A 15,366-nucleotide genomic window follows, 5' to 3' on the forward strand; every position below is an offset into this window, starting at 1 on the left:
GTAAATTTGATGGCAGGGTGGAAGTTGATGAAATTGACGAGCTCTGCATGGGTACGGGAATCAGCACCAATGCAGTCATCAGTATAGATTAGGAAATGTTGGGGAATGATACTGGTGTAGACTAGGAATATAGACTCTTCCATATATAACCATGTAACAATTACAGCATGGAAACAGGCCATCTCGACCCTTCTAATCCATGCCGAACGCCTACTGTCACCGAGTCCCACCGACCTGCACTCAGCCCATAACCCTCCATTCCTTTCCTGTCCATATAGCTATTCAATTTTACTTTAAACGACAATATCGAACCTGCCTCTACCACTTCTGCTGGAAGCTCGTTCCATATATGATGGACAGTTGATGTTTACAGATGTGACAAAAAGGCAGGCATAGCTGAGAACCATCTGAATGTCCCTGGCTACATCTTTGGTTTGAAGGAAGTGGGAGGAGCCGAAGGAGAAATTATTGAGAGTGAGGGCAAGTTCCGCTAGACCAGCGGTCCCCAACCACTGGGCCGCGGACTGGTACCGGGCCGCAAAGCATGTGCTACCGGGCCACGAGGAAACGATATGATTTGGCGATATGAGCCAGCTGCACCTTTCCTCATTCCCCGTCACGGCCACTGTTGAATTTGAACACACGCAAGGTCATTACCCGCGCGTCATCCCTGTCAGCGCAGGAAGGAGATCAACTCCTCGAGCTAGCAAGTGACAGCGGGCTGAAAAGTATGTTTGACATAACATCTCTGCCGGCATTCCGGATTAAAGTCAAGGCTAAATATCCTGAGATAGCCACGAAAGCACTGAAAACGTTGCTTCAATTTCCAACATATCTCTGCAATGAATGCAACGAAAACTAAATTGCGGAATAGACTGGACATAAGGAACCCCATTGGAGTATTGCTGTCTCCCATCACCCCTCGATAGGACTGTCTTGTTGCAGGGAAACAAGCCCAGGGCTCCCACTGATTCAGCAATATTGGTGTGTTGCAATGACTTTATATGTTCATGTGGGGAAAATGTGCTGTGTGTTTAATATCCAAATGTTACTTAAAATGTTATGATGCTGTTGACTTACTTATATAACCATATAACAATTACAGCACGGAAACAGGCCATCTCTGCCCTTCTAGCCCGTGTGGAACATTACTCTCACCTAGTCCCACCGACCTGCACTCAGCCCACAACCCTCCATTCCTTTCCTGTCCATATACCTATCCAATATTTCTTTAAATGATAATATCGAACCTGCCTCTACCACTTCTGCTGGAAGTTTGTTCAACACTTACTTCAAGCTCCCCTGTCTTCCCCTGATAATTAACTTATCACTATATCCATGCGAGGAAAATATGCGCTGTGTGTTTAATATTAAATTCATTAGATAAACCCTTTTAGAAATGAAATTGAGTGTATAAGCCACTTATCACCTATATTCCGGTCGTGATTAACACCCCCCCCCCCACCCCTGCCTGAACAGAATCGCCAAAAACGATTTGCAGGAAAAAAAATCGGCAGGTACACGCATGCGCACTAGTGCCCGCGCAAGGCTTCATGGTCATTGTAGTCTTCCTCGGGGTAAAATCAACGTGTTTGACTGCTACTCTTGTCCGTTGGCAACCCTACCCCCACCCCGGTCGGCCGGTCCACAAGAATATTGTCAATATTAAACTGGTCCGCAGTGCCAAGAAGGTTGCGGACCACTGCGCTAGACGGAGGAGAGTGGTAGTGGAGGGGAACCGGCTGGGTCTAAAATCCAGAAAGAAGCAGAGAACTTTAAGGCCCTCTTGATGAGGGTTGGAGGTACATAGGGTCTGGACATCCATCGTGAAAGTGAGACAATTGGGGTCAGGGAACTTGAAGTAATTGAAAAGATCCAGAGCGTGTGAAGTGTCACGGATGTAGGTAAGAAGGGACTGAACCGGGCGGATAAAACTAAGTTGGGGTGCGCTGTTATAGATTCGGTGGGGCAGGAACAAGCAGAAACAGTGGGTTACCTGGACAGGCTGATTTGTGGATCTTGGGTAGAAGGTAGTAACAGGAAGTGCAGGATAAGGAAACTGACATTGGTGGCAGTGCATGGGAGATCCCCAGTTAATAAGGTCAGTGAAGGTGTGGATGACAATGGCCTGGTGTTCCTTGGTGAGGTCCTGTTTAAGGGGAAAGTAAGAGGAGGTGTCTGAGAATTGTCGCCTGGCCTCAGCAAGATAGAGGTCAATCCACCTGACTACTGCAGCAATTGCCACCCACCCCCCTCATCTGCGGGTTTGATGGTGGGGTTAGGATTAGTGCAGAGAAAGAGGATGGCAGTGTGTTCGAGAGGAGTGAGGTTAGAATTGGAGAGAGAAGTGATGAAGTTGAGACGGTTGATGTCTCATCGACAGTTAGCAATGAAAAGATCCAGAGCGGGATGTTCAGGAAGAGGAGGAGGCCTGAAGATGGGAGAAACAATCATTGGTGTGACTGGAGAGACATTGCCAAAGAAGTAGGCACGGAGACAGGCAGCGAAAGCAGAACTCACCATCATGGCGGGCGCAGAGTCACTGAGGTGTGGGCCCAGAGGAACAAACATTCTGCCTCAGAGACAGGAAGGTCAGAGGGAATTGTGAAGACTTGGCATGGATGAGAGCTGGGATTAGAAGGGAAAGAGGGCTGGTAGCATCTGAGAAAAGGGCAGGGTCGAGGTTTTCAGAGAAGTTGGAGTGGGAGGAAGATGGAGTCTCTGAGGACCCAAGAGCTGATGGTGGGACCTGAGGAGATGTATATTTGTGTGCTTCCTAGATTTGTCATGTGCTAAGTGGAGTTTGCAAGAAAGAAGGCCTCATACTTCCTCAGGAATTGGCTCGGAATATTGCTGAAAAGTCTGATCGGAACCTGAGGAAAGCATTGCTTATGTGTGAAGCTTGCAGGGTCCAACAGTAAGTAATAAACAAGATTGATTACTTTCATTTTGGTGATATAGCTTTCACTGGCAGCACCAGTATTCAATTTCTCATTTGTAATTGTTTTTTGGGTCATGGTGAAGTTCTTAACTAAATTTAGATGTTCAGTCTGCCATGATAAGGATTAATGTCCTATTTTCTCAATTATCCTAGTCCTTTGATTGCTAATCTGTACCTAACTGCCATATCCTCAGTGTTATACTTAAAGAATTTGAGTTTAAATATTTTCTCAATTCTCTTCACACAGAGTATGTTTATTAATTTTTTTTTATAAAGCACCTCATTGTTCTATACCATACACTGAAATAGAAGAGAAGATGTGACAATAGCTAAATTTCCTTAGTTATTCAACTGTAAACATTCTTTTGTACTTCAGATATCCATTTTCAGCAGAACAGGACATTCCTGAGACAGACTGGGAAATATATCTCAGAGAAACTGCTAATGCCATTGTCAGCCAGCAAACACCACAAAGGTAATCCTTGAAGTTACTGTTTTTACTTCTAATATATCCATCACTTGCTTTATCCCATCTTTGATTGCAGAAGCCAGAAGTGAGTAAATGCAGCGTTCTCGGTTTAAGGTTTGAAGAATGTTTCAGTGATGGAGGAATGTTATCACAAAAAAAATTCAACATCATATTTGGAATTTTAAGCTAAAACTGAGAGATAATACAGATCATAATTAAAGGGTCTTGGGTGAACAGGACTTGGAGCACAAACGTGTGACTAATGTGCAGTCTTGCCATCAAACATAGGTGTGCTAGCACGTAATTACCATTAAAATATTTATGTTGTCTAATAAAGACAAGGGTTTTTTATTATTAAATTCTGCTAGTTAATCACACTTGACTTGTGTAATTATTGCAAAAAGAATTAACACTTTCTAACACGTTCGTTGCATAATTCAAAGATTGGTATTATCACATGTAAAGAGTAAAGTTTATCTCGCATACTGTTCATACATTTCAAAATCATTACACAGTGCATTGAGTAGAACAAGGTAATACAATAACAATACAGAATAAAGTGTAAAAGCTCTAGAGAAAGTACTGCACTCGTAAACAATAAAGTGCAATGACATAATGAAGTCAATTGAGGCCAAGAGTCCATCTTATCATCAGAGGTCTGTTCAAGAATGATAACAGGAGGTTTGAAGCTGTCCTTGAGCCTAGTGGTATGTACATTGGATGACTGTGAATGTTATTTGACCTGGAATTCTGAGCTTTAACAGACACTTCCCACCAGTATCACCTGGAGATAAATTGAACTCTTGCACCAAGCTGCTTTGTTTTGACAGGATTTCTCAAGTATTAAAATTGTCACACGAGAATATGATGAACAAACATGGATTTCACTTCCCTCATTTACTGATCTCTGATTAGTGGTACTGGCATTCTACAGTTCTCGTGAACTGAAGTGATTTAAATATCGGGGGGGGAAAAAATAGCAGCGCAAAGCAGCAGATGTTCAGTTTTTTGAGAAACATAACCATCAGAAGGTTTATAAAAAAATATGTTGAATTAAAGTGGCCATCATAATCACATTAGCTTTTTGTAGAGAACAGATTCAAGATGCAAGAATTATCATTCACTCCCGTAAATTTATGACTGAATTTGTTTGGGGGTGAAGGGATCTTGCATGTCTTCCACTCTGTTTAATTGGCAGTTAGCCATGTTTGCCTTATGGCAGTCATGGATATGATCAGGTAATATGTGCTTAATTCTTCAAATATTAGTGGCTTCTTCAAGCAACATTTTTTTCCCTGTAAGGCTATATTGTTTACTACCTATTTAATTATTGTTGTTGGACAGCTGCTGAGTTTGGTCTACTGATAATTATCCAGTCTTGCATTTTGGGAGATCTAATGTAAAGTCAATTGTAGAACTCCCTGAAAATTATCTCACAAGTTGATAGGGTGGTGAAGAGGCATATGACATGCTTGACTTTATCAGTCAAGGAACTGAGTTCAAGAGTCAGCAAGTTATGTTGCAACTTTGTAAAGCTCTGGTAGGTCACATCTGGACTATTGCATTCATTTCTGGTCACCCACTATAGGATGGATCTGGAGGCTTTGGAGAGGATAGAAAAAGATGCTGCCTCAGTTAGAGGGTATCTGCTATAAGGAGAGATTCGACAAACTAGGATTGTTTTCCCTCATGTGGCAGAAGTTGAGGGGAGACCTGATGGACGTTTACAAAATCATGAGAGGCATAGATGTGTTGATTGGTAGTACCTCTTTCCCAGTTTGAAATGTCTAATAATAGAGGGCAGGTATTTACGTAAGAAGGGATAAGTTCAGAGCAGATCTGCAGGTAAATTGTTTTTACACAGAGTGGTGATTCCTGTCTAGTTTATAATCTCTTGGCTTTGACTTGTTATTAAGATGTGTGTAATGTTGTTTATCTGCAGATGAATGGACAAGTCTTTTTTTAGTACCCAGTCCAGCATCAAATCATGTGGCAAGATGTATGTAGTAAAGGAGAAGATAAGTTTCATGATTGTAATGCATGAGGTGGGAGTATGAAGCCAATTTCATTATTGTCTTCTACAGCACAATTATAGACCAGATTGGTGTCTGGTTTACTCCATATGTCAATAGTCTCTCTGCTATCCCTACTGTGAAATCTAGGCTATTAACTAGAAATGTTCTGTAGATCTTTGCAGAGCAGATTGATAGGAAGTTTGTGTTATTAGTGACAATCTCCAAAAGAAGTCTGCTGGTTATAAACAAATTAATAAGGAAACATCATTAGCAAGATATGTAATTACAGTATTAAGTTTGGTTAAGTGTGATACATTGCATATAGGCAATGCTTTTTGGTTATAGCCTTAGTGGTTTTAAGGACGTTTAGTCAGGAAGCAAGAAAGTATTCGGCAATTAAAGTTATTTGAAGGTAATCGTCTAGTCTAGCTGAACATACATAATGTTGAAAATTTCTCTCAAGCACTTGATGTTTCACATAATTTATTATGCAAATTTTTTGAGATGCCTCTTTTCTTTACTCAGGCTGCTGGAAGTCCGTGGACGTTTGTATGAGCTACTGACCCACTGCATACCTCCTGAGATAATAATGAAGGTTTGTTTTAGGACACCATTTAACCCCATCATTAGATTAGATTATTCTAGAAAAATGTGCCCAAACCTATTCAGTCCTGTTGCAGGGTCTCAATCCAAAACATTGACTTTATATGCTTTGTCTCCATTGATTTTTGATTTGCCAAATTCTTTCAGTGCCCTGATTTTATTCTAGATTGCAACATCAGTTTCTTTTGCCATCTCCCCAAACATGATTTCCATTGTTGATTGAAAAAATTATTGAGAAGAATTGAACTGTTTGGCTCTTCTAAATTTTTTAAATTGCAGAGCAATGATAATGTAATTCAGAAGGAAGAAGAAATTTTCTTGCACATTTATTGTTTCTTAAATTTCTCTAAGCAATTCATATACAAGTTATATGAATTTGTGACTTTTATTTTAAAAATACTTCACACTGTCAAATTCCATAAACTAAAACCATCTTTTAACAAGTGGGCACCATGGTAGTGTTGTTCTTAGCACAATGCTATTACAATTTGGGGCATCAGTTTGGAGTTTGGTTGTCTGTAAAAAGTTTGTGCATTCTTCCACCAAGCGTTTGGATTTCCTCAAGTTTCCTCCCACAGTCCAAAGATTACAAGTTAGCAGCTGTTAGATATAGGTTAAGTACACAGGGGAGGGAACGTCAATCAGGTCCACTGACCGAGGATAAAAGGCAGGAGCGGGTCATGGCAGCGTTAATAGAGCTTTGAGTAACAGTCAGTTGGCTTTTGGGATTGATTAGGTGGGGGCAAGTGCTGCAGCTGTCGTCGAGTGCACATAGAGTGGTGATCTTAAGGTTTTAGCTCTTCGAGGCTTCAGCAAAGAGGCTTCGCTCAGTAAGCAAAGGAAAGAAAAGCTCAAGTTTTTCCTTCTCTTCTTTATATCTGCTCAACTAGGACAGTGGGGATGACAGGTGGAATAGTGAAATGTGGGATGTGGGAAGGCAGGGAGACCTCCAGTGCCCCTGATGACTACAACTGTGAGAAGTGTTAAGGAGTTGGAGCTGGAACTGGATGAACTCCAGATTATTCAGAGGCTGAAAGGGTGATAGATAGGACATATGGAGAAGTAGTTACACCCAAGGTGCAGGACATAGGAAATTGGGTGACAGTCGGGAAGGGGGTTAAGGAGTTCTGTGGGCCATTCCCCTCAACAACAGGTATCACTTTGGATACTGTCGGGGGTGGGGGGGGGTGACCTAACAAAGGGAAGTCCCAGTGGTCGGGTGTTTGGCACCAAGTATACCTCTGTTGCTCAGAAGGTGGGGGGGTGGGTGGGAAGAAGAGGCAACTGTGGTGATAAAGGATTTGTTAGTTAGGGAAATGGACAGGAGGTTCTGTGGGTGAGAATGAGATTCCCGTATGGTATGTTGCCTCCCATGTGCCAGGGTCTGGGATATCTCAGATCGAGTCCTCGGCATTCTTGAGTGGGTGGGTGAACAGCCAGAAGTCGGGTCCATGTAGGTACTAATGACATGGGTAGGATGAGTGACGAGGTTCTGCATAGGGAGTTCAGGGAGTTAGGTGCTAAGTTAAAGGGCAGGACCTCCCTTTGCACCTTTAATTCTTGAATTTTCTCCCTGTCTGGAAAATAGATTATGCTTTTATTCCTTCTACCGAAGTGCATGACTGTACACTTCCTTGCACTATATTCCATCTGCCACTTCTTTGTTCATTCTCCCAATCTGTCCAAGTCCTTCTACAGCCTCCCTGTTTCCTCAACACTACCTTTTCCTCCACCTATCTTCAAATCAGCTGTAAACTTTGCCACAAAGTTATCAGTTCCGTCATCCAGATCATTAACATACAATATGAAAAGTATGGACCCAACACTGATCCCTGCGGAACACCGCTAGTTACTGTCAACCAACATGAAGGCCTTTATTCCCACTCTTTGCCTTCTACGAGTCAGCCAATTTTCTGTCCATGCTTGTATTTTTCCTGTAATACCATGAGCTCCCTGCCCTTCGGTCTATCCCATCATATGGGGGGAGGGGGGGAACTTTATCATGCCTATTACTATCTAATTACTTTAACTTGAGGCCTTCTGGTTTTTGATTCCCTCTGTGATGGAAAATGGGTCCTTCCTATTTATTATTTCCTATCCAGGCTTCACTTGATTTTATGTACCTCAGTTAAATTTCCTTTTAGTTTACTCTATTCCAAATAAAATATCTCTAGCTTCTCCACTATATCCTAGTATGCTCTCTTCAGTATAATCACAGTTCCCTACATTTGTTGGTAACCTCCCATATATCATGTATTCCAGTGTTACATCTCCCCAGCAGGTTATCTCATAATTCTGTGAATTAAATTTAATTTGCTATTTCTATGCCCTACTGATCAGACCATCAGTATCTTTCTACAGCCTGAAGCTATCCTCCTCACTGTCAGCCACACAGCCAATTTTAGAATCATCTACAAACTTCTTTATCATGGTCCCTAATTTAGTTATAAAACATTAATGTGCATTATTTAAAGCAAGGGACTGAATACTGAGGCCTGTGATAATCCCAATGGAGCTGCCTTTCAGATGCAAACAAAAACTATGATTGACAGCAAAAAATTCAAAGATTTCATTACAGTGCTCTTTGCCATTGTGACCTAGTACGTATAGAAATACTCCTGCATTTTGAATTATTGTAGAATATGCTGCAAAATGCTAGTTTGCAAATAGTGGCAGAAGATTGGAGTAGTTGAAAGAACTGTGTGAATAAAGCCAATTAACGTCAAATTTAAATGTCCAGATAGAATTTGTGTCCAACTAACAAGAACAGATAATCAAATGAGTAAAGAGGAAAAGTGATTGAAATTACATGTTCGACATTGGTTAAATTGCATTTTCGACCAAGTTAGAAGTATGATTGCTTATCACAGTCTGCTTGCACAATCACTGATGTGTTTTGGAATAATTCATAAATTGCACTGATCTATTTGAACTGCTCTTTGCAAGTGTAATTGAGCTGTAACATTTTGGACTTTGTATTTTTTTCCTGTTTTAGGGGCTCTTATTAGAGTTGTTAAACAACTGTGATGGTTTACTTAAAGGGGAGGTTGCACAGATGGCTGCTTATTATGAACATCGTCTACAACTTGGCAACAAGGCCATCTATCACCTGGAAGCATTTGTGGCTAAATTTATGGCCATTTATAAACAATTCATGGAAGATGGTATGGAAGCCATGATATTCTAATAAATATTCTGTTTAAAGATGTTCTTCAGCTTTGAAAGAATGTGAATATAACTGGATGAGTCTTTACATGCTTTAGAATCTAATCTGATACTTGTGGTACACTTCAGATTTACTCTGAATAAACCTCGCCCAGTTTTGCACAAACCCCTTTTGTCCCAAAACAGCAATACGCAACCTGATAGGCTGTAAACAATTGCCTGAATCCATAATAAACAGGATTAATATTAATGAAAATCCATTTGTGTTAACTTTGAGCTCATTATTTTCAGCTGAATGTAATTCCTTTGCTTTTGGAATTAGTTTGTAAGATAATGGAGGAAAAGAGAACAGAAGCAGATTGGAAGAGGAAAAGCTGCTGTATTGTGTTCTGTCTAACTTGGAAAAGTTTATACTTCAAAATACACAAAGCATATTTCTGAAATTAAGTATAACCATGATTTTTAATGGATAATTAATGTATTTGTATTCTGTATGTTATTGATGAATAGAGAATTGGATATTCTTAGTCAAATTATTCCAAAGTATTTTTTAAAAATCTCAAAAATAATTTGCATCGAGTCACTAGAAAAAAGTTGGTACCAAAGGAATGGGAATTTTTTATTTAATATGAATGGTGATCTTTTTGCAAATCCTTATTTGTTTATTGGATTTCAAAATTCTTCACAAAAGTGAAGAAAAAAATTGTTGTTCTTTGGATTGAACACAACTTTAAATTGGATTAGTTTGCACTTGGATTAAACGCTACACTGTTGTACTTCTTTTCCCCTCACCTATCCTTAACCTTGTCAAGGAAGAATATTTTTGATTATTATTAAGAATACTTTCATACCTTAATGTTGCTTTTGGACTGTCTTCAATCATATCTATATTAATGCAAGTTGATTTTTTTTGTTCCTTGAATTACCTTGCTGTAGATGGTGTCTGTGCTTCAGGCCTTTATTTACCTCAAGGGGCTGACAGAATCTAATATCCAAACTAAGCATTTTCATTTGTTTAATAGCTCTCTGCAATTAAGAGACTAATATAATCCTGCAGAATTATTTGTTTTTCACCAGTAGCATATTTAGCTCCAATCCCAAACTGGCTAATTGGATGAGCAGTTGGAACAGTATTGGTAGCAGCTGGTCTATATAGACTTTACTCCTGACAATCCGTTGTCTGCTGTTCAGCAGCTAATATTAGTTTGACATTAAAATAACTGTTATCACTGTGTCACTGAAGGCCATTTCACATTCTTTCTGGATCAGTTCTAATTTTGCAGTTACCCTGCAATAATAGTTTTGGATACCTGCCTATTCTCATAAAATCCATATTTGAAATTAAGTTCACCCCATAGTTTCTGAAGTATTGTTTAATTAGACATTCTCAGTGTGAATATTTATAGATGCTGTTATTAAAATCATTTGTTTTGATGATCTTGTGTACGTTCCCACAAGCTTGTCCCTGACAGTTCTCATTAGTGTACTTTCATTTATCTTGATCTATTAGTGAATTCCAAGCACTCTACCGCTAGCAGAACCTTGCAAAATATCATTATTTATTATTCGTATATGTTCATAAGGCTTCCTTAAGGCTGAATTTCCATCACTTTCTCATCTGCTAACACAGTGGAAACTTATTATTTCTAAATCCAATTTGCTGCCAACATGAAAGATTTCTAATACTAGTGAGCTGACATCTAATGAGCTTAGAAAATGAATGAGGACAAGAATAATTAGAAATAGAATGTCTACCAAAGATCGTGTTTTTTTAAAAAAGAAACAAATTTTGAAATGGAAGCTTATAATGTACAAAGCTTTAAAGTATAACAGCTACTCAAGTTTGAATGCATAGCATAAGAATGATATGAATAGGGAAGGCTTTTTCTTCTGACCTAAATCTACAACATATAATTTTACTCAATAGAAAGTGGAGTTTCATTTAATTTGTTATCATAATGCTATTTGCATTTCAATCTCCTGTATAAACTATTCAAATTAGCATCTGAGAAATAAAAGTAGAAGACAACATTCTGGATAGTGCTGGAAGAAGTAGGACATAGAGGGCTATGGTAACCCTAGGTAATTTCTAAGGCAAGGACATGTTCGGCACAGCTTTGTGGGCCGAAGGGCCTGTATTGTGCTATAGGTTTTCTAGGTTTCTATGTTATGAGATCAAACAGCAAAGCAACTAGTTTCTGAAGCTTCGTAGATGGGGTTAATGGATACAAAAGTAGGGAAGTTGCGCTGAATAAAGCCATGGTTTAGCCAAGATTGAAGTATTGTATCCAGTTCTGGTACCTATAATTTAAGGATGTGAAGGTCTGTGGAACAATGGACATTTACCAAAATAGTTCAAGGAATGAGGGAATAAAGATACAAGTTAAGTTTGAGAAGTTGGATTTGTTCTCCTTACAGCAATGCAGGTTGAGGGGTGATTTTACAGAGAAGTACAAAATTTAGGAAGTTTAGATACAGCAATCATAATGATATACAGCATGGAAGATAGGCCTCTTGTCCCACCAAATCAATGCAAACCATCAACCATCCACTTACACTACATTCGCTTAACATTTCTAACTTAAATTTGTATCTTAAATTCCTCATTCCTGGAATCATTCGTGTAATTATCCTCTGAAGTGTAATAACCAGAACTAAATGCAAAATTCTGGTTTTGGCCTAACCATAGTTTTAGTTCTTTCCCACAGATCTTCCCAATGATCACTGTTTACAAATGTAAGTTGGACTGAAATGAATTTGCAGGGCGAAGGTAATGGCAACAGAGAAAATGACTGACTCATTTGGTCTAGAAAAAGTTGGCTTAGACTCAAAGGACCAAATGGTATTTTATGATGCTGTGATTATGAGAAGGTGAGGAGATATAAGAACGTAAGAAATATGACCAGGAGTAGGCCATCTTGTCCATCAGGCCCTCTCCACCATTCAAGAAGATCATGTCTGATCTGCCCATGGACTCAGTTCCACCTTCTTGCTTTTTCCCCATAATCCTGAATTCCCCTTGCATGCACTGAGAAGTAGAAATTCATTTGAGGTCAATGTGATGGCAAGACAAGTTTGTAAAACTTATTTGCACACAGCATGTAGACATTTGTATGAATGAAGCATTTATTATCCATCCCTAATTGTTCCTTGCTTGCTAAATTATTTCAAAGGGAAGTTAACAGCACTGCCAACGAGAGTTACATTTACACTGGTCTTGATAAAGATGGCAGGTTTTCTACAACTAGATGATCCAAAATTAAGGAGGTCTGAATGAAAAGAGAAAATGTTGAGAATATCCAACAGGTGTGATTTTTTTTTTAATTAGAACTGGGAGAAGTTAGGAATGACATAAGTTTTGTGCTCAAAGAATATAGCAGCAATGACAATAAAAGGGAAGGTCTGTAAAAGGGTGTAAAGTAAGACTGATTGAATGACAGCTGAAAAATAGTGGTGATGCTGTGACAGGAGAGCATCACGATAGCATAGTGGTTAGTGTGACGCTATTGCAGCTCTGGGCGTCCTCTGTAAGGAGGCCTTGTACGTCCTCCCCATGGAATGCGTGGGTTTCCTCCTACAGTCCAAAGATGTACTGGGTAGGTTAATTGGTCATTATAAATGGTCCTATGATTAGGTTAGGAAGTGATGAATTAAATTGAAACTCGCAGGAGGTTGGGGTAGGAAAGAGAATTCTGGAAATGTGAAACACAAGGTGGAATGGGTGGTTATCTTAAGTTGATATAAATTTTGAAGGTTGTAATTACAAAGTCTGTGTAAACTTCACCCATTTCAAAAGGTTTTTACTCTATTTTCCCCTCAAATATATTAACACCAAATGCAACATCTACTGTAAACTAGCAAAATTGAGCATAATTTTAATTTAATTTGTAAAAGCAACTTTGTTTTTAAATATATTCCATTGTATATTTGAGAACAATATTTTGTTTTAGTTGATTAAAGTAGCAGAATGAGTTGCCCAGAGAAACTGTCTCTGTACCTAAAAGTCACTGAAACTAATACCACTTGCATTAGACCCAGTTTAAAATGACTGAAGATAACTATTAACAGACTGAAAATTGACTTACAATTAATAACCTCAAGGAAATTTAATACAAAATTCACTCAAAACATTGCAAATGTTATTCTTTAAAATTGAAATATTGTAGGAGTTTATACTTGTAAGATAATTAAATTGCACTTTTTATTCCAAGATGTCAGGAAACTGGAAATACCAGGCAACAATTTGAATTTGAAGTGCACTTAGATTTCAGTTTTACTGGTTCATTTTCCTACAAATACAATGTATATTCTCTGCATTTGAAATGTCAGATATTGTACATTGGTGTACCAGAATCCAAAAATAATTCGAGTCTGGGGGTATTTTGTGAATACTACCTGGCCTATTTACTTTAATTTATTGTCGCCAAACTATTGATACTAGAGTGTACAATCATCAGAGCGATATTTGATTCTGTGCTTCGTGCTCCCTGGAGTACAAATCGATAGTAAATATTAAAAATTTAAATTATAAATATAAAATAGAGAAGGGAAAGTAAGGTAGTGCCAAAAAACTGAGAGGCAGGTCCGGATATTTGGAGGGTACGGCCCAGATCCGGGTCAGGATCCGTTCAGCAGTCTTATCACAGTTGGAAAGAAGCTGTTCGCAAATCTGGCCGTACGAGTCTCCAAGCTCCTGAGCCTTCTCCCGGAGGGAAGAGGGATGAAAAGTATGTTGGCTGGGTGGGTCGTGTCCTTGATTATCCTGGCAGCACTGCTTCGACAGCGTGCGGTGTAAAGTGAGTCCACGGACGGAAGATTGGTTTGTGTGATGTGCTGGGCTGTGTTCACGATCTTCTGCAGCTTCTTCCAGTCTTGGACAGGACAACTTCCATACCAGGTTGTGATGCACCCCAAAAGAATGCTTTCTGCGGTGCATCTATAAAAATTAGTGAGTGTTTTAGAGGACAGGCCAAATTTCTTTGGCTTTCTCAGGAAGTACAGGTGCTTTACTTCCTGACAGAATAGTATTTTGTGTGTATACCAGGGGTGGTAGTCTAAATAGGATTAGATCAACCAACAAAAGATTTTTTTTCAACTGTAGATGAAGAAAAGATTTCAATCTAAATTCAAAACAATTTAAAATGATTTTTAAAAAATGTCAGACCGCCTTCAGAGATGTCTTCTGATTCACAAAACAGTAGATGGCAGCATTCTCTGTTCAGATTTCATGCTTATCTTCAAAACAATGATATGCATTAGATCATTGTTATCTTGGTAAACCCATTTAAAACAAGAAAAAGAACAAACTGGAGTATTGTATCCAATTCTGGTTATTAATTAGATTAGATCTGGGCCTTAGCACTCAGATCTGCAGCTGGATCTTCAACTTCCTCACAGACAGGACCCAGGCTGTAAAAATAGGGGACAAGCTCTCCTCTACAATCACTCTGAGCACCGGTGCCCCACAAGGCTGTGTACTCAGCCCTCTGCTGTACTCACTATCCATCCATGATTGTATAGCCAAGTTTCCATCAAACTCAATAGATAAGTTTGCTGATGACACAACAATTGTAGGCTGTATCTCGGGTAATGATGAGTTTGAGTACAGAGAGGAAATTAAGAAACCTGGTGGCATGGTGCGAAGACGATAACCTATCCCTCAATGTCAGCAAGACGAAGGAATTGATTGTTGACTTCAAAAGGAGTAGCGGACCGCACGACCCAATTTACATCGGTGGTGCGCAAGTGGAACAGGTCAAAAGCTTTTAAGTTCCTCGGGGTCAATATCACAAATGACCTGATTTGGTCCAACCAAGCAGAGTTCACTGCCAAGAAGGCCCACCAGCGCCTTTACTTACTGAGAAAACTAAAGAAATTTGGCCTGTCCCCTAAAACCCTCACTAATTTTTATAGATGCACCATAGAAAGCATTCTTCTAGGGTGCTTCACAACCTGGTATGGGAATTGTCCAGTCCAAGATCGAAAGAAGCTGCAGAAGATCGTGAACACGGCGCAGCACATCATACAAACCAATCTTCTGTCCGTGGACTTACTTTACACCGCACGCTGTTGGAGCAGTGCTGCCAGGATAATCAAGGACACGACCCACCCAGCCAACACACTTTTCGTCCCTCTTCCCTCTGGGAGAAGGCTCAGGAGCTTGAAGACTCATA

General features: G+C 39.5%; 1 protein-coding gene across 1 annotated transcript in view; it reads left to right on the forward strand.

Moving 5' to 3' along the window:
- The window catches only part of rfc3 (replication factor C (activator 1) 3), a 33,291-nt gene extending 19,594 nt beyond the window's left edge, over positions 1-13,697 (forward strand). The window contains exons 6-9 of the mRNA XM_063054320.1: positions 2,781-2,917; positions 3,318-3,416; positions 5,951-6,020; positions 9,024-13,697. Coding sequence (XP_062910390.1) covers positions 2,781-2,917; positions 3,318-3,416; positions 5,951-6,020; positions 9,024-9,215 — 498 coding nt within the window. The 3' untranslated portion in view covers positions 9,216-13,697. The remainder of the gene's footprint in view (positions 1-2,780; positions 2,918-3,317; positions 3,417-5,950; positions 6,021-9,023) is intronic.
- Positions 13,698-15,366: the final 1,669 nt, after the last annotated feature.

Source organism: Mobula hypostoma, chromosome 7 (assembly GCF_963921235.1).
Source record: "Mobula hypostoma chromosome 7, sMobHyp1.1, whole genome shotgun sequence".
Lineage (NCBI taxonomy): Eukaryota > Metazoa > Chordata > Chondrichthyes > Myliobatiformes > Myliobatidae > Mobula > Mobula hypostoma.